General features: G+C 36.3%; 1 protein-coding gene across 1 annotated transcript in view; it reads left to right on the top strand.

Moving 5' to 3' along the window:
- Window positions 1-6,072: 6,072 nt before the first annotated feature.
- LOC114049980 (pecanex-like protein 2) overlaps window positions 6,073-20,103 on the top strand; it is a 369,169-nt gene continuing 355,138 nt past the window's right edge. The window contains exon 1 of the mRNA XM_027871475.1: window positions 6,073-6,225. Within this exon, the coding sequence (XP_027727276.1) occupies window positions 6,073-6,225 (153 nt within the window). The remainder of the gene's footprint in view (window positions 6,226-20,103) is intronic.

The raw sequence follows: 20,103 nt of genomic DNA, 5'->3' as shown, positions 1-20,103 counted from the left end.
GATAGATAGATAGATAGATAGATAGATAGATAGATAGATAGATAGATAGATAGATGGATAGAGAGCTAGAGATAAAGAAGAAATCAACAGTCACACTGGGTCAGACCATTTCACTGAGTCCAATTACTTAAGGCAAACAAAATTTTTTAATGTGGTTTTATTTTGTTACAAGAATGGCAATGTCTATGCTTCTGCTAAGACCAGGTTGACTCAGAAACTCCAATATGATGAGATAAAACCACGTGAGCTAACTTTCCCGCCTTTAGTTAGTTGTTACCTAATAAATTTTGTGGTTTTTAGAATGGTCATTTTCTCCAAGCTAACATGGAAAAGTTGTCTTTTAAAGAGTATGCTTATAATGATTATTAACGGTTATGCTTCTGGGAGCCAAGATGGCAGAGTAAGAAGTAAGTCGCTCTTACCGTCCCTTATTAACTTCTGAAAGCCCAGAAAATATCGCCCCAGGAAAAAACCCTAGAACAGCTGAGCCAGCAGAAAGATGGGGTACAGCAGTCCTGTAACCCAGGAAACTTGAGGGATTAATAGGAAAGGCCCCTCTTGCCCTGGGGGAGAGGGAGCAGTACAGAATGGAAGTATCCCAGCAAGCTAGCAGAAAGCCCCACCTCAGCATACCAGGGGGAGATCCTGAACCCCAGGTGGTGGAGCAGGCAAACACCAACACCAGGACCCCCAAGTACCTCAGTATGGGCAGGGAAACCAGTAGAAACCAGCTTGGAAAACCACCATGTGCCATGGCATTATCTGGCAGCCAAGTCTCCCAGTACCTCAGCAAAATTCCGGGAAGTGCTCCAAGGGAGAAAAGCCCCAGGTGGAGAAACATCCCACAGCAGTGAAATATCCATCTGAAAGGAGCTGAAGAAAGCAAAAGGAAAAGCCCTGGTGAGCAGGCAACCTCCAGGAGCCAGACTACCCAAACCTACCCCTAGAGTTCCATTGTTGCTGATGCCAGCCCAACACCAGGTAAGCTGCCAGAACCCTACAGCCTCCAACTGTCAGCATCAGAGGCCCCAGCACACAAAGCCAGTGACCAGGCCCCAGGCTCCCAATACAAGAAGGTTGGGTCAGTGCCCCCTGCTCCCCAGCAGGAGAACTCAATCTTTTTAAAGGCCAGGAAATAAGCAAACACCATGAGCAAAAAGAAATGTACTATAGACTCTTATTATGGGAACAGTGAAGATCAAGGTGGAAATTTTGAAGAGGACAGCATTGGCAACAAACCCACATCTGGAACCTCAAAAGACAATGTGAACTGGTCTGAAGTCCAAAAAGCCTTCTTGGAAGAGCTCAAGAAGGCCAAATAAGACAGGTAGAATAAAAATTGGAAAAAGAAATGAGAAGTATGCAAGAGAGAGTCAATAACTTGGAAAAGGAAAGACAAAAATTTACTGAAGAAAACAACTTCTTAAAAAGCAGAATTGGCCAAACAGAAAAGGAGACACAAAAACTCACTGAGGAGAAGAATTCCTTAAAAAATAAAATTGGCAAAATGGAAAAAGGAGTCACAAAGCCTAATAGAAGAAAACAATTTGTTAAAAATTAGAATTGGGCAAAAAAAATATAATGACTGTTAAAGATGTTGCAGCAGCTGTTAGTGTGAAGAAGTCAAGCTTTTGAAGAATAATTAAAATCCACAATGAAATAAGATCAGTAATATGTAGGCAAGGATGTTCTGGTAAATGTTTGATAGCAGTCTTTTTAAAAATAAAAAAGGATGCATGACACACTTCTAAGTTTTATCTTCATTCTTAATTTTTTCCATCACTTCTTAATGGCCAGACAATCAACAAAACAATACATCAAGCCCGACTTGTAGTATTTGGTGATTTCCCAGGTATCACCAGGCTCACAATGAAAATTCAACAATCCACTCCCATGAGCTAGTATGAGCTGGCTCCAGCATATCTTTAAGTTGAAAAGAAATACAACCCCCAAAACTGACAAGTTATTTCCATGAAACAACTTAATTTTCAGAAAATGAGTGAAGATCCTCAGATGGACCTGACAGAGAGGTTGCTATTGATTCCTCTACTGTTTAGTTTAGACTTTTTGATGGAAGGATGGCTAAATGGCACAGTGGATAGAGTAAAAAGTTTGATGTCAGGAAGTCCTGATTTCAAATTCTCTCCCAGAAATTCATTAGCTGTGTGACTCTGAACAAGTCACTTTACCTCTCAGCCTCAAGTTTCTCACCTGTAAAATGGGGATAATAATAATAATACATATCACAGAGTTGCTGGGAAGATCAAATAAGGTAATATAGGTAAAATGCTTTGCAAACCTTTAAGTTCTGTATACAAATTATCTATTATTAATATAGGAATATCTATTATTAATATAGGAATTAAGATAAGAATATCTATTATTAATATAGACAAGTCATTAAAAACTAGCTGCTAACTCTACAAAGACTAGAGTACCAAAGTTTGGAATAGGTAACTTTTTTTTTCTGATGAAACATTTTATTGTATATGTCAATAAATTGGATTAGTTTATGATTTTCCAAGTATTTTATCCATAACACTACACTCACATACAATCTATTTTGAGAATGAAGAATTATGATAATTTCTTCCCAAATTTGGGAGCTTCTGTATAACCTTGATTATTTTAGCCTCTTGGAATTCTCCACCTCTATAACATTTTCTTGATCTGTGGCTACCAGAACTGAACATTATATTGAAATGTGGAAAAAGCATGGATTTGTACAAAGGTAGGGTGTTTTCTGTTTTGTTTCCATTAATTTTCTAGGTAATGCTTATTATTTTGTTATTGTTGGTGTAAACAGAAATAAAGTCTTCAAGGGAATCATAACTATCATCAGTGTACATAGCACAAAAGATCTGGGTGTACTAGCATACTCTTGAGCAAACAATGAGACTGCCACCCAACCCAAGGGAAGTTGAAGAGCTAATGGTGGGCAGTTCTGGTCTATCTATGTCTATGCTAACTAATAATGTATAGCTTATCACCTTATATATTTTACAGCTAGGTAGCACAGTGGATAGAGCATGAAACTCAGAGTCAGGAAGCCCTGAGTTCAAATCCTACCGTAAGCATTTACTAATTCTGTAACCCTAGACAATCATTTACCCTTTCTGCTTCAGTTTCCTCATCTATAAATTGGGGATAATAGCATCTACTTTCCTAGGGTCATTGTGAGGATAAAATGAGATGATATATGTCAAATGCTTTATAAATATTGGCGATTAATATCTTTGACATTTGATATATAACATGCACTAGTTCTCCAGAACCTCTACCATGTTTAGTTATTCTCTTAGTATTCACCTTCCAAATATCAAGTTAACATTTTTCAATAAGTTTTTTCCTTGTGTTTTGATGACCTTGTCTTTTATTACATATTCTACCAGCTTGCTCAACATGAAAGTGATCAAACAAGAAATAGAATCACAGAAGATAAAATGGACAATTTTAGTTAATAAAATTAATTTTTACACAAACAAAACTAATACAGCTAAAGTTAGAAAAGAAACAGGTAAATGGGGAAAATATTTGCAGCAAGTTTCTCTGGTAAAAGTCTCACTTCTAAGATAATTGGAAACTCATTCAAATTTTAAAGAACAAGAGACATTCACTAATTGATAAATGGTCAAAAGATATTAACAAGCAGCTTTCAGAAGAAGAAATCCAAACTACCAATAGCGATATAAAATGCTCTAAATCACTAATAATAAGAGAAATGCAAATTATAATAACTCAGGATCCACCTTATATATCTCTGACATATAATTCCACACATTTTATTTGTTTAAAATAAAATGGTACCTTTTATGTGTAAATCATGTATCCTTTTCAAGCTCATCTTGGTACATACTGTAAATTTATGATCTATGTGTAATTTCTGCCAGACTTCTTTGCAGTTTTCCCAACAGTTTTTGTCAAGTAGTGAGTTCTTATACTACTACCTATGAAATTTAGGGTTATCAACAGCAGGCTACTGTGCTCATTTGATTCTGTATATCATTACCTAATGTGTTCCATTGACCAGTCTCTCTTACTTCTTACCTAATACCAAATATTTTGATGATAATTGCTTTGTAGTATAGTTTAATCTTTGATATTACTAGGGCCCCTTCCTTCCTACTTTTTAAAAAAATTAATTATCTTGATATTCTTAATCTTTTGTTCTCCCAGATCAATTTTGTTATTTTTTTCTAACCCTATAATGTAATTCTTTGGTATCTTGATAGATATGGTACTAAATAAATAAATTAATTTGAGTAGTATTGTCATTTTTATCATTTTGGCTCAGCCTACCCATAAGCAATTATTTTTTTCAGTTACTTGTGTAAATTATTTGTATAAAGAATATTTTGTCATTGTGTTCATATAGTTCTTGTGTGTGTATGTGTATGTGTGTATCTTAACAGGTATATTTCCAAATATTTTATACTTCCTATACTAATTTTAAATAGAATTTCTTTTCCTATCTCTTCCTGCTGGATTTTGTTGGCAATATATAGAAAAACTAATGATTTATGTGAGTTTATTTTATATCCTGAAATTAATTGGTTCAATTAGTTTTTAGTTGATTCTCTGGGGTTTTCTAAGTAAAACATGTCTGCAATATATACATATATGCATATACATATATATATATATATATTTGTTTCTTCATGGTTTAAGCTAAGCAGAAATGTATTAAGGATCATCATAATTTAAGGGAGGAAGAGTCTGAGAAAATGCTGTAATGAGCATGGGGCCAGTCCTGGGGTGGAGGGTGGGAATGTGAAGTAAGAGAAATCTGCCTAAACTATCCCAGTCTGTGTATTTCCCCAGTCCAAGGATAGTGCTTCCTTCTCTTTCCTCAGGAGTCCTTTTTCTCTTTCAAACCTAGCACCCAGGAGAGTACATAAAATCCATTCATACTCAAGTAAAAATGATAGGAAATCTTAAACCAAAGGAAAATAATTCCAATATTAGAATTTCAGACAAATTTCAGACAAAAGTGCTTTGAGGAATTATTTTCCCAGGACAATGAGATCCTTCTGATTTTCCTGAAAATGTAACAAGTCACTAACTACTCAGTAGATTCAAAAAAGTAGTCTCTCGGTGAGCAATTGAGAAAAAAATTATTATTATTATCATTATGCAGGACATAAATAGTACTTAATATCAGTACGCCAACAACCACTTCTTGGTGCTTACTATATACTAGGCACTGTGCTAAGCATTGGGAATACCACGAAAAAAAAAAGAGGCAAAAATAGTCCCTGTCCTTAAGAGCTTCACATTGCAATAGGGGAGACAACCTGCAAACATCTTTAAGATTTGCAAAGTGTATTACTTGCGTTATCTCACTTGACATGAAGAAAGGGTCAAAGTGGAAAAACAACCAGGACCAAGAAGGTTCAGAACACAGAAGAATTTGGGGAGGGGGGTGGGTTTCCGTGAGCTAGGAACCTGATATGAACTGAGGAAGCTACGCATTCCAGGGATGGGAAAGAAATTGCAGTGGGGGAGGTATGCAGCGGGATCTTATGTCCAGGACGCTTTTTGATCCTAGGAGCAGGGGGATGAGTCTAGGACAATGTGTCCTCAGCTGTCATTGCTATGTGATAGCAACTCTTTCTATTTTATTTTGCCTATTCGAGCTTGGGTAAGAGAAAGGGGAGGATTGTGGTAGCTGAGGAAATGAGAGTAGGGTACTGGAAGCAACCTGGACACGACTCCCTCCCCCTCCAGCTGCCGCGGTACTGGGAGGAGTCCTGGCGGAGGGCAAGAGGGGAGGAGCCTTCTGAGCATCTGCAGCCGCCTCTGAGCACGATGGGAAAATCCTTCCTTCCTCGGACATGGCGCCCACCTGCCCGGCGGCAGCAGCCGGCGCCGGCGCCCCCATCTGCGGGTCCCGGCAGAACAGTCCCAGCTCCAGTCGAGGGGGAGTAGGAGGAGGTGGTGGAGGAGGAGGAGGAGGTGGAGGTGGGAGGACGACGTGGGACACCCTGTGCTAAGACTGGAGGGGGCCGGTGAGCAGTGTGGGGGTGTTCAGAAGGGAAACTGAGGGCCCTGGGCCATCGGGCTACAGCAGGCATGGTGTCCCAGGTGTTGCAATTACTCCGGCAGGGAGTATGGGCTGCGCTCACCGGAGGTTGGTACCACGATCCGGAGCAGAGCAAGTTCACCAATAGCTGTCACCTCTACCTGTGGCTGTTCCTGCTGCTGCTGCCCCTGACGCTGCACCTGGTGAGTGAGGAGGACTTTGAGGAGAGGGGAAGGAGAGAGGGAAGGGGGAGGGACAGGTTCAGCAGAGGCAATTACTGAGAGGTCTGGAGGAAACTAGGGAGAGTGTGGGAGAAGAGATTACAGGAAATGGGGGGGGGACAGAGAGAGAGAGGGCAGAAAGGAGTACTGGGGCCTTGAGACTCATTAAAATTTGATGCAGGATGTAAGGATGAGTCACCAAGCTGCATGTGGCTTTTTCTCCTGGGTTTGATGGTTTGTATATGATGTGGACCCTGTTTGATGAATGGGTAATTTTTAGTTTCCTTAATATTTAGTGAGGGAGTACAGTAAGTATATGTCTAATAACCCAAATGATAAATAAAATTTCAAAAAAGCAAGTGTATCTCAGTTGGTGATTTTTTTTTTTGAAAGAGAGATGACCAATTCTTAATTACCTAGTTTGCAATTTTTCTAACCATTCTTTATAGGCCAGTGAAAAAAGAAACCTACAAAAAAGTATAATACTAGTTATAATTAGAAATATTCTATGTTTAAGCATTTGGATGACCTACTTAGGAAAACTAAATATAGGTACTGGTAGCATTCATAGCGAATAGAATCAGTTAAAATGAGTAGAAGTCATTCTTTTCCCAAAATGAAATCTTATATCGTTTCATGATTAAAATTTCACATGACTTTTTATTCACTCTGGAACCCAAATTTTGGTCAATGCCACTCTTCCACATTCTGGTGAACATGAGATTGACATGACTCACTTTCTTTACCCAACACTATAATATCTCCTGTTTGGTTGTCAGTGCATCTGCCTATACATCATGTGAATGTAAAAAAAACTTAAAATTTCTTCCGCCATATAATCTACCTAATTCTACTCTGGATAAATGTGTAATTTTGTTGGATATCTGTGAATAGAAATAGTTTTTAGCTAGTAGTTTCCTTTCCATCTTTTTTGATCATTTTTCTTGCTAAGTTTATTTTAGAAAATATAAAATCTGACATTATTTGCTGATTTTAATCTTACTTTGGGTTCTTTGGTTAATGAAAATACAATACCTGAGGGCATTTTGCCATTATAAAACATCTTATATTTATATGTAGAAAATTGGTACCTTGTCGTGTCTTGATGTTTTTTGGATCCATGGGCGACCTTAAAAATAAAAGATGGTGCTATAGATCAGTACTCTGCCCTTTAAATCTGATTGAAAACTTATCCCTCTCAGTGCTGAGCAGCAGTGATAACTAATTCCTTTTCCAGTTTCACTGCCATGATCTTGAACTGTAATAGATAAGATCACAGATTTATGTTTGTCAGACACTTCAGAAATCATTTGGTCCAGCCCCCTCATTCTGCAGATTAAGACTTCTTGGCCATGGTAAAGTGACTTGTCTAAGAATGGAAGAGCACAGGAATTGAACTCTGGGCTTCTGACTTTTATATTCAACATGCTTAGAATCTTGCCATCCTCCAATACCTGGTGATTCATTGATAACAGGCCCCATTTAGAGTCAAATTATCTAGGACCTCTTTCAAATGGGCTATTCAAATTTAGGTTTGGGGTCTAGTTTAAAAAGAAATATACCAAATCATAATAGCTCAACTTCATAAATCCATTTTACAATCTAATGGGTCAGATTCAACAAATGAATCATATTCTAAAGCTCTAAGTTGGAAAGACAAATGTTTTCTTTAAAATTAGTACTGTGTTCTGTACAATAAAATCAATTATGGTCATTTATGAGTTCATCAATATTTATAATATATGCTTTAAAATAATAGGAATGCACATTAAACCAATTTGGATTATTGTTTGAAGAAATTAATCTTACATCTTTATCAATATCAGTTCACTTTGGAAAAATCAAGAGATAATAATTGCTTACATTTCTATAGAGCTTTAAGGTTTACAAAACACTATTCACAATGATTCTATGAAGTGGATATTGCAAACCTATACTGCACAACTTAAGAAAATGAAATTCATCAAGATAAGTAATTTGCTCGAGGTCACATTGCTAGTAAGGAACAAAGCTGGAATTCCAATCCAGGTCTTTTGCCACCAAGAGCAGTGCTCTTCCCAGTATATCAGGGTTCATTTGCTTTTAGGAATACTTAAAGTTTTCTTCCATATGTATATGGATCGACAACTATAACAAACTATTAGTTCTTGCTTTCTGTTATTGAGGATAACTCTCTACAATGATTAGTAACTGCAGGTTTGCACACCTGTATCTTTGGAAGGAAGTCCCATTGTAGATGAATGATGAACTAGACCAGAATAAAATGGGAGACTTCAGTGGGCTTGGATCACACTTGAGAAACTATGTGGCACTTAGAATGATCCCAAGTTTCTTCTTACCACCAAAGCCCATCTTTTTATGAATTAAATTTATTTTCTGCAATCAGCAAAAAGCTGCCTTCTTTCCCTTTCATATGCCACCCCCAAATAAGAAAGAAAAACAAAAAAAAACCCTGTTATATGCATGTATAGTCAAGCAAACCAAATTTCTACATTGTCCATATCCCAAAATATGTCTCATTTTGTACTCAGAATTCATCACTTTTCTATCAGGCACTGGGTAGTATATCTCTACATGAGTCCTTTGGAAATGTGTTTGGTCATTGAGCTAATCAGAGTTTCTAAATCTTTTGGAGTGTTTACTTCTTTACAATATTGCTATTATCCTATAAACCCTTCTCTTAATTCTGTCTCCTTTATTCTGCATCAGTTAATAACAATTCTTTCCATGTTTCTCTGAAAGCATCCCTTCATCATTTGTTACAGCATAATAATATTCTATCACATTTTGGTTTTGTTGTTGTTGTTGCTGGTGTTCCAGTCATGTCCAACTCTTCATAACCCCATTTGGGATTTTCCTGGCAAAGATACTAGAGTACTTTTCCATTTCCTTCTCCAGTTCATTTTACAGATAGGGAAAACAAAGTTAAGTGATTTGCCCAAGGTCATGTAGCTAGTAATTGTCTGAGTTCAGGTTTGAACTCAGGAAGATGAGTCTTCCTGACTTCAGGCAGGGCACTCTATCCACTGTGCAACAGGGCTGCCCCTTCTATTACATACATATTCCATACATATGCCATAACTTGTTCAGTCTTCCATAATTTACGAATATTCCCTCAATTTCCAATTTGTTGTCAACAAAAAATAAGTTATGTTTTATACACCTTTAGTTAGAGTTTGTTTTGCTTAAAACTAAATTCTTCCTTAATCTCTTCACCTTCTTATTTCCCCTTCTTTCCTTTTCCCTGATAGTGAAATGTATTAAGTTCAAATGTCACCCACTCCCCCTATCCCTTTCTGATTCTGTTATGTCTTGATGATATTAAAATAAGAATGAAAAACTAAAGGAAAAGGAATATTATTGGTAGGAGGGAGGGGATATGGGTGTGTTGAAACCAGCTAATAGAGCCCTTTAAAAAAGTTGTGTTTGATCTCCACATATTATAATGTAAATGGTTTACCCTTGTTGAGTCACTTATAACTGTTCATTAAGGTTTACCTGTTTATGTTTCTATTGACTCAATTATTTGCACCTGAAAATATCTCTGCAGCTATAGCCTTTTAACAGGATGTTTGGAATTACTCTATTTCATTAAAGGTCTATTTTTAACTTTGTAGGATTATCCTGTTTTCTTAGGTTAAGTTATTCCTTGTTGTAAGCCTATATCCTTTGCTTTTTAGAATATTATATTCTAAGATCTCCAGCTTTTATACTGGTAGCAGCTAAGTCATATGTGATTCTTACTGGACAAATAAAGAGAGCCACTCATATTGAAATCTATTCCACACTATGGAACAGATTGGCCAAAGGTCTCAATGGTATTTATATTAAAATATGAAAAGAATTAGAGGAAGGCATCCACTATATTGTGATGCTCTGTGAAAGACTTACTCAACATGTCTTCCATGATACTCTATAGAAGACATTCAACATTATGGGCCAGATGACAAGGTGTGGACAGGTTGCCAACAAAAAGAATAGCTGCATTGATGCCATCATAGCTTTATTGGAGTACTGGGATAACTAATTTTTCCCTCTACTTCATTGTAATGGAACCATTTTTCCATACTCCACTCAGAAAAAAACTATAACATATTTATCCATTTTTAGAACTTTGGCCAATTTTTCAGTTTTGGTAACATTGTTGATTATTTGAATTGATATTGATATTAAAATTTGATATGCTACCTTTTAAAAAAATGCTTGTCAAATATCTTAATGCAATGTGCTCTAATTTTGAGATTCTTATAAATGTTGCTACCAAGTTTGCCTAAAAGTAGTGTTTTTAAAGTTCTGTGGTTCAGTACTTGTTACCCTTTAGAGTGAGTTAAAAATCTAACCATCTAGAATTGTTAAGTTGAGAGAAATAATAAAATTAGCAGTTATATTGTGCTTTAAAATTTTCAAAGTGCTTTTTATATGTTAACTTATTTGATTTGATCCTTAAAATAACCTGTGAGACAGAGACTAGTATTATCCCCATTTTACATGTGAGGAAATTGAGGCTAACATAATCGTTAATTGACTTGCTCTGAGTCACACAATTCAAAAGTGTATGTGAAAGTATTAAAACACTGTTCTTCCTGACTCCAAGACCAGCATTCTATCCACTTCGCCATCTAGTGGCAGGTGGAAGTACTGTTGACAATGTGAGGTATGACTGGTAGAGTGAAGAGACTGATTTAAAGATGGAAGAGACCTCAGCAGCCGTGTAGGTCATGCCATATCTCAAAGGAATCCATATATGCATATCAGGTGAGTGATCATCCTATATTTGCTTAAGGACCTCCAATGAGGAGAATCTCCAGAGGTGGCCCATTCCACTTTTGGACAATTTTCAATTGGTAGGGAGTTGTTGTTGTTTTTTTTTCCTGACATCAAGCTTAACTTTACTTCTTCCCAACTTCTATTTATTGCTCTCAATTCTGCTCTCTGGGGTCAAAAGAAAAAGTCTAGTCCTTCTTCCATATGACGGCCTTTCAAATATACTTGAAGACATCTCTCCTGTCTTGTATGTACCTAGTTCTTTACATGTTGTCTCCCCAATAAGAATGTAAACTCCTTGAGGATTGGATTTGGTTTTGCCTTTCTTTGTGCCCCTATCACTTCTCATAGTGTCTGGCATATAAGACTCTAACAAATGTGTTGATCATGTCCTTCTCTAAATTAAATATCTGTATTTCTTTCAACCTGTTCTATGATATAGCTGCAAGGACTTTCACCGTATGTGTTGCCTCTCCAATTTATCATTTTCCTTCTTAAACTATGGTGTCCAGAATTAAACACATTGCTCTAGATTTGGTTCAATAAGGGCAGAATACAGAAGGGCTGTCCCTTTTTTATTCCTTCATCTGTTCTTGGAAGTTATGCCTTTCATGATCCAATCCAAAATTGCATTGTATTTTTCCCCTTAAGGATGGGTTTAATTTGTGGAAAGAGTAAAAAGAGGTTAAGTTTGGTGGGAAAAGGTGGGGGGTCAACCTGCTTTTTTTTAAAGCATGATTGAAAAATGTGGAGACCATTTTTCACGCGATGTTTAAATGTGCATCAAGCCTGATTCATTTTTTTCTTGGCTTCTCTTTAATTGTGCTCCATAAATGCTTTTCACTCATGCAGCTTCAGTCTCTCCTTTCCTCCTCTTTAGCCTACAACCATGCCTAATCTAATCTAATCTAAAAAAAGAAAACCTTCCCTCAGTCTGGTCACTTCTTTCAAGTTAGTATCCAGTCTTTTTCCCCTTTGCTGCAAAATTTCTAGAAAGCGGGGTCACTATTCTGTTCTCTTGTCACCATCTCTCCTTAGCTTGTTATAATCGAGCTTCTGTCTTCACCATTTAATTTTAAAACATGGTAGTGAAGATTATGATGATGACAATAATAAATACCAAAGCACATAAAATGTACTCAGAGTCAGGAATAATTGAGTTCAAATATAGTCTCAGACATTTAACTAGGTGCAATTCAATCTGGGTAAATCACTTAACTTCTCTTAGATTCAGCTTCCTTATCTCAATAAATATAATCATAGAACCTATAGTACATGGTCATTGTGAGGACTGAATGAGTAAAAGTGCTTTATAAACCTTAAAGCGTTATATAAATGTTAACTATTACCATTGTTGTTGTTATTTACCTAGTGCTTTGAAGTTTTCAAAGCATTTTATATATATGCTCTTATTTGATGCTCCAGGCAACCCTCTGAGTCAGGTATTACTTTCCCTATTTCCAATTTCAATAACAACCTCTTTATCATAAAAACCAATAGATTTTTTCTGTTCTTATTTTCTTGACTTCCTCATGGCATTTGATGCCAGGAATAACTTCTCTCAACATACTATTTCTGACTTTCCAGTAGAGTTTTCCTCTTGTAACTCCCGTCTCCTTTACTGACTTCTCATCCTTTTTCCAGGGCAGTTAGATGGCACAGTGGATAGGCCACACTGGGCCTGGAGTTCAAATTTGGCCTCTGACACTTACTAGCTGGACAAGTCACTTACCTTTTTTGCCTCAGTTTCCTCATCTGTAAATTGAAGTGGAGGAGGAAATGACAAATCACTCTAGTATCTTTGCTAAGAAAACCCCAAATGGGGTCATGAGGGGTCAGACACAACTGAAACAACCGAACAATTACAACATTCTCTTTCCACCCCTTAAAGGTCCACAAGTTTCTTCTCTTGATCTTAACTCCCTGTATTTTGTTGATTATATTGCATACCCCTATAGCTTTTATCATTACCTTAACACAGTTGAATTCTGAATCTTTAAGTTCAACCCCAATTTCTCCTCAGAATTACAACTCTACTATTCCATCTTTCTGCTCAATATCTCCTTTTGTATGGCCTACTGGCATCTCAAACTCAACATGTGCAAAATTTAACTTGTAGTTTCCCTCTCTTCTTTTTTAAGTGAGACAATTGGGGTTAAGTGGCTTGCCCAGAATCACACAGCTAGGAAGTATTATGTGTCTGAGGCTAGATTTGAACTCAGGTCCTCCTGACTCCAGGGCCAGTGCTCTATCCACTACGCCACCTAGCTGCCCCTTTTTCCTTCTCAAACTGCTACTTTAATGTCTTTGTTTCTTGTTAGCACCACTAATTGATTGTTCAAACTCATAGTGTTGAATTTATCTTTCACTCTTTCTGCATCTTACCTTGCATGGTGAGTCAATTGTCATGTCTTGATGTTTCTATTTGTATATCTTTGTCATTTTCTTTTAATTGCCACTGCAATCATCCTTGTTCATTGTCTGAATTTCTCATCTAGAAAAAAATTTAAATTATTTTATCTTATTTTCAGATCTCCATTTTCTCCCTCCCACCTGTCCTTACTGAGAGAGCAAGAAAAAAATCCTATATATAGTCAAGCGAAACAAATTACCACACACACACACATACACACACACACACAAATATATATGTCTTAATCTGTACTCTGAATCCATCACCTCTCTATCAAGAGGTGAGTAGTATGTTTCTCCATGAGTCCTCTGGAATTGTGTTAGGTCATTGTGTTGATCAGAGACACTATGTCTTTCAACGTTGTTTGTCTTTATAATGTTGCTAATATTGTACCAACTGTTCTTTTGATTCTGCTCACTTCACCATGCATCAATTCATACAAGTTTCGCTAAAACCATTCCTTTCATTATTTCCTATAGCACAACTATATTCTATCACATGCAGGTACCATAACTTGTTCAGTCATTCCCCAAATGATGGACACTCCTTCAGTTTCCAATTCTTTGCTACCACAAAAAACTGCTATAAATATATATGGCTTCTTTTTGTCTTTCTTTGATCTCTTTCTGGGTCAAAGCATATGCACATAACTTTTTGCCAATAGTTGCAAATTGATTTCAAAAATGTTTGTACTGGTTCACAGTCTCACCAATAGGGCAGCAATGTACCTCTTTTCCCACAATCTCTCTAATGTTTGTAATCTTCCTTTTTGGTCAACTTTGCCAATCTGATAGGGGCGAGTTAGAACCTCAGAGTTGCTTTAATTTGTATTTCTCTAATTATTTGTAACTTAGAGAATTTTTTCATATGGCAATTGATAGTTTGGATTTTTTCCTCTGAAAACTGCCTATTTATATCCTTTAATCATTTGTCAGTTGGAGAATGACTCTTCTTTTAAGTTTGAATCAGTTTCCTATATAGATTAGAAGTAAGGCCACTTCCAGAGAAACTTGCTGCAAAGATTTTTTTCCCATGTACTAACTTCTCTTCTAACTTTAGCTTCATTGCTTTTGTTTCACAAAATCTTTTTAATTTTATGTAATCAAAATTATCCATTTTACCTTCTGTGATCTTGTTTGATCACAAGCTCTCTTCCTATCCATAGATCTGGCAAGTAATTTCTTCCTTGATCCTCTAATTCATTCATGATACCATCCTTTATGTGTAAGCCATGTAGCCATTTGAAGCTTGTATTCATATACATCGTGAGATGCTAATCTATACGTAGTTTCTGCCAAACTACTTCCTAGTTTTCCCAACAGTTTTTGTCCAATAGTGAGTTCTTTTTCCAATATATGGGATCTTTGGGCTTATCCAACACTAGGCTACTGTGTGTATTTGCTTCTGCATATTGTTTACCTAACTCTATCCCACTAATCAGTCTCTCTTCCTTTTTATCCATTGCTTTGTAGTATAGTTTGACATCTGATCCTGTTAAGCTACCTTTCTTCTCTTGATATGTTTGAACTTTTGTTTCTCCAGTTGAATTTTGTTATTATTTTTCTAGTTATATAAAATAATTCTTTGGTAATTTAGTAACCTCCTAAGTGATCTTTGTCCTTTTGCTACATCTTATCTCAAATACATCTTTCATATTGCTGCCAAATAATCTTCCTAGAGCAACAATTCTTTTCATGGTAACCCTCTATACAAAAAGCTTTAGTGGCTCCCTATTGCCTAATAAAGTATATTCATTTTAAGAACATTTATCTTATTTTTATTATGTCTACATCATATTAGCTTTTAACATATCTCTCATACTCCTACCTTTCTCTCTCACACTTATCCCTAAATAGAAACAAAGAATTACAGAATCCCTCTAACACAGTCAAGAAAGGAAAGAAACAAGCAATTATGAAGTGTCTTCTATATACCAGGCACTGTGCTAAGTGCTTTACAAATATTATCTCCTTTAATCCTCAGAATAACCCAGAGAGTCAGATCTTATTATCATCCCCATTTTACAGTTGAGGAAACTGAGGCAGACAGAAGTTAAATGATTTTGTCATGCTTACATTGATGGCAAGTATCTGAGGCCAGAATTTAACTCAGGTCTTCCTGACTCCAGGTTCCCTGCACCACACAGCTGCTTAGGCATCAAGCAAAACATTGCCACATTGGTCATTTAAAAAATTTTTATTCTGTATATTAATCTGATCTATGTGTCATGTGGTAGACAATATTCTTCTTTATCAATCCTCTAGAACCATGGTTGATCATTTCATCGATCCAAATTCTTAAGACTTTCAGAGTTGTATTTTTTTTTTTTTGGTGAGGAAATTGTGGTTAAGTGACTTGCCCAGGATCACACAGCTACTAGGTGTCAAGTGTCTGGTCTGAGGCCAGGTCCTCCTGACTTCAGGGCCGGTACTCTATCCATTGCACCACCTAACTGCCCCCAGAGTTATATTTTTTTATAGCATTAATGTTAAACTATAAAATGTTCTTCTGGTTCTGCTCATTTCACTCTGCATCAGCTCATACACTTTTTTTCATGTCTCTTTGAAACTGTCTTTTTTCTCATCTCTGATAGCTCAATGGCGTTTGATTATATTGATATAAAACTATTTATTCAGCAAGTTCTGAGATTCCATCTCACAACCCTAAGACTTACAAAGCTGGCACAAAAGAAATGACAAATGTTGGAGGGACTGTGAAAAAAACAGGAATGAAGAAAATAAGCATTTATTAATCACCTACTATGTGTTTGGCAATGTGCTTTACACATATTATCTCATTTGATCTTCATAACTACCCAGGGGTATAGATGCTATTATTATCCTCATTTTATAGTTGAGGAATCTGAGGCAGATGGAAGTTTAAGTGACTTTCCCGTGGTCAGATGGCTCATAAGTGCTTGAGAACATATTTGAACTGAGGTCTTCATGACTTCAGGACCAGCACACTATTCACTGTACCACCTAGCAGCCTCTAGCAGGCATTGATGATGGAGCCATGAATGAGTCTAATTATTCTGGAAACTAATTTAGAATTATTTACAAAAAGATACTAAAGAGTGCATGTCCTTTGACCCAACTAAATCTCTTCTAGGACTATACCTTAAAGAGATCAAAGACGGAGGAAAGAACCCAATGTTTATAAAGATATTTATAGCATCTCCTTTTGTGTTGGCAAAAGAAAAAATCTAGAAACTAAGAGGGTGCTCATGATTTGGGGAATGGCTAAAGTATATTGTTAATCATGGCATTCCACCCTTTCTATAATCTGCCTTTAATTTATTTTTAGACTTATTCCATATTACTATCCATATAGTCAACATTATAACCAAACTGAGCATATCTTCTAATCTCATTCCCCCTCTCTTTCCTAGTTCCATGTGGTTGCTTTTGTTGCCCTACATGGTTGGAGACTACTCCATCTGCTATCTTTATCTCTTAAAGGACTTCACTTCATTCAAAGTCCATCTTATGTATCACCTCCTCCATGAAATATTCTCTGACTTTGCCAATCCTCATGTCCACCTGGGGTGAAAGTGATGTCTCCCTCCTCAAATTTCCCATATTTCTTTTTTTCATTCCCTCCTCTTGGCATATTCTCACTCTTCCTTGTATTCTACATGGCTGTATGCATGTCTTTTCTCCATTTGTTAAAAACTTCTTGACAGCAACATCTATCATAATTAACTTTATATCCCTATGACTAGCATAATACATTACACATTTTAAGTTCTTAGCAAACATATGTTGAATTGAGTTGAAATTAAAAATACCAATAAGGAAAATATGTTATTTCAAAGGAGAATGACCCCTACATGCAAAGATTTAGAAAATATTATCACAGAACACAATCGCATGCATAGCACTCTACAGAAGGCACCCCAACCCATATATTCACCTTTCTCATAAGACACAGATAACTTTGGATATTTTTTTAACACTTTTACTATTTAAGGATGTACTTTTTGAGATAAGAAGAAAAGAGGCATTGTAATATAGAGGGAAAAAGACCCAACTCAGAATCAACAGAGCCCTGGGCTTCAAATCCATCTTCAAAAATTACTAGTTGTGTGATCATAGTCAAGTTATTTAGCTTTCATGCCCCTCAATTTCTTCCTCTATAAAGTGGAGGTAATCTTGCCCATTATACCTGCTTTACTGAATTGTTGGGAGAATTAAATGGGTTTGTGTATGTAAAATGCTATATCAATGTCAGCTAGTAGTGTTTTTCTATAAGAGAGCTAAGAGAAACATAAGTGAATTTTTTTATGAATGCATCGTGATCTTCATAATCCCTTTTATGGTTCATATGTCTAAGTCACAATGGAGTCTCTGGAGACAGTTACTTGCTAAGAGTTCTCCATATATGTGTTACCCCTTTTAGAAGTATCTCTTAAAGGAAAGGTAGGAGGCCTAAAGATATACCCAGCTTTTAGATAGAAGTTTCTGGAGATAACTATATCTTAAAATAGGTTACCATAAGGAAATTCCTGGTTGTGAACATACTGTTGCCTTTATTTGTTTGAAAATTGGCAGGAGCCTCCAAATGTACAAGTAAATGTGTTTATTAGAAAATGTCTCATGGGAAAAGATTTTAAAAAAATACAAAGTGGTAAAATGGATAATAAGCATTATATAAAACCTTCTATGTACCAAGTACCATGCTAAGTGCTTTTTACAAATATTATGTCATGTGATCCTCACAACAATCTTATGAGGTATCCCCATTTTATAATTGAAGAAACTGAGATAAATAGAGTTTAAGGGTCTTGTCCAGGGTCATACAGTTAGTAACTATCTGAGACTGAATTTGAACTCTGGGCTTCCTGACTGAAGACCCAGCACTCTATCTACTGTGTCAATGACCGCCTCTGTGGAGGAACTTTCTTGAAGTCAATGGTAAAGATTTTCCAGAATATCTCCTGTGATGGAAGTACCAACTCATTTACCTCGTATGATAGATGGAAAAATTGAGACACAGAAAAGTCCACATCCTACAACATGAATCCATTTTGGACTTATGACTGATACTTAAAACATGTGACTGACAGTCTGGAACTCAACTGATTAGTTCCCAGTGCTGGGATTTCACAACTTCATTTGGAAAGAAAGATTAAAAAATATGAGTCATGGCCACATTACAGACTAGTCAGACTTTGTGGAGAACTACTGAATTTGTTACAGCAAAGGAGTGACCCATTTAAAGAGCAATTTGTGAAGATCAATCTTGTTGTTTACAAGAGTCGGATTGGAAAGAAGAGATATTAGAAAATGGGTGCCCAGTTAGGAGAGCACAACTGTATTTCTGCAAGAAGCAATGAGTGGTCAAATTAGAGTGGTAGCAGTGGGAATGGAAAAGAAGAGATAAATATGAGAAACATTTTGAAGGAATAATTAATAGGATCTAGTGATTAGATTAGATTGGTTATTAGGGCATGAAGGAGAAAAAGATGGAGATACGACTCTAAAATTTCAAGTGGTAATGACTGGGAGAATATTGGTACCATCAATAAAGATTGGACAGTCAGGAGAGGAGGGTACAGTAGGTCTAGAATCCAGGGAGGAAGTGTGATAGGCAGGAGAAATCAAGAACTCTGGCAGAGCCTGGAAAATGAATATGATGCTCCTATAGCGACAAGAATCTTGACATTAAACCAACATTGCTCCATTCCAGGAGCTTTCTTACAATTTTTTCTTAAAGTAAGAGCCAATCCCCAAGTATGATTGACTTGGACCCATCAGCAAGAGATAAATAGGCATATATAGCTGTAATCTGGGGGGTGAGTGACAAGAGGTGGAAAAAAGAAAGGCAGCAATGATCAATCAGTGATCAATCCTGATTCTCACAGAACATTTATTCCTGTCATTAAGTGATTCCAGGTGACTGAACTGTGTGTTGGATCTTTCAGAGGACTTAATCACAATTCATTAGATTCAAGTTCACACTGTCAATCTGCTGTCATCTAAAGTGCACAATCCCTTCTACTTTTTTTTTTTTCACATCATAAAGGGAAGATGGTTCAGAATCCTTGACATGAAATCTAGAACACCCTTCCCCCAACTTGGACAATTTTACAATTTCACTGCATCTTGAAAAATCCTCTTTTATGGGGCCCCTAATGCTACAGAGTCTGACTGAGCAGTAGCTATACACATACCAAGAACAAGTCTATTCATCTAGCATCTTGTTTTTGTCTAATCACTTCATTTTAAAAGGTGCTACCGACCAGGGTGAATTTTTTAGAGTAACGTATTTTGAGGTATATTACTTTAAATAGTTAAATATCTTGATATTAAAATGCATTAAATTCAAAGTTAATTGGTGGGGAGACTTGGAATTTCATAACTTATCATATTTTACTCATTTACTTGTGGTTTGGGAGCACTTAAAAAGACTAGAAACATTATGAGAGCTCTGCTGAGATTAACTCATGCCTTAGAGTGTTAGTGGTTTTACCTTCTCAGAAACCTAGTTAAGGTTTTACTGAGAAATTAATATATGAGTTCACTGCATAATATGTTATTTCACAAAATGTAATATGCATATGTGATCATTTAGATTTATGTCATTACATACTGTCCCCATTTAGATAATTATGTATTTATAGTATGTCATACTTCCAATGTAGGAAAATCAGGCATAGTTTTTATTTCATTATAATACTC

This window comes from Vombatus ursinus, unplaced genomic scaffold (genome assembly GCF_900497805.2).
Source record: "Vombatus ursinus unplaced genomic scaffold, bare-nosed wombat genome assembly UNPS02014798.1, whole genome shotgun sequence".
NCBI lineage: Eukaryota > Metazoa > Chordata > Mammalia > Diprotodontia > Vombatidae > Vombatus > Vombatus ursinus.
Note: the sequence above shows the minus strand (reverse complement) of the source record. Positions and strands in the feature narration are given on the sequence as shown.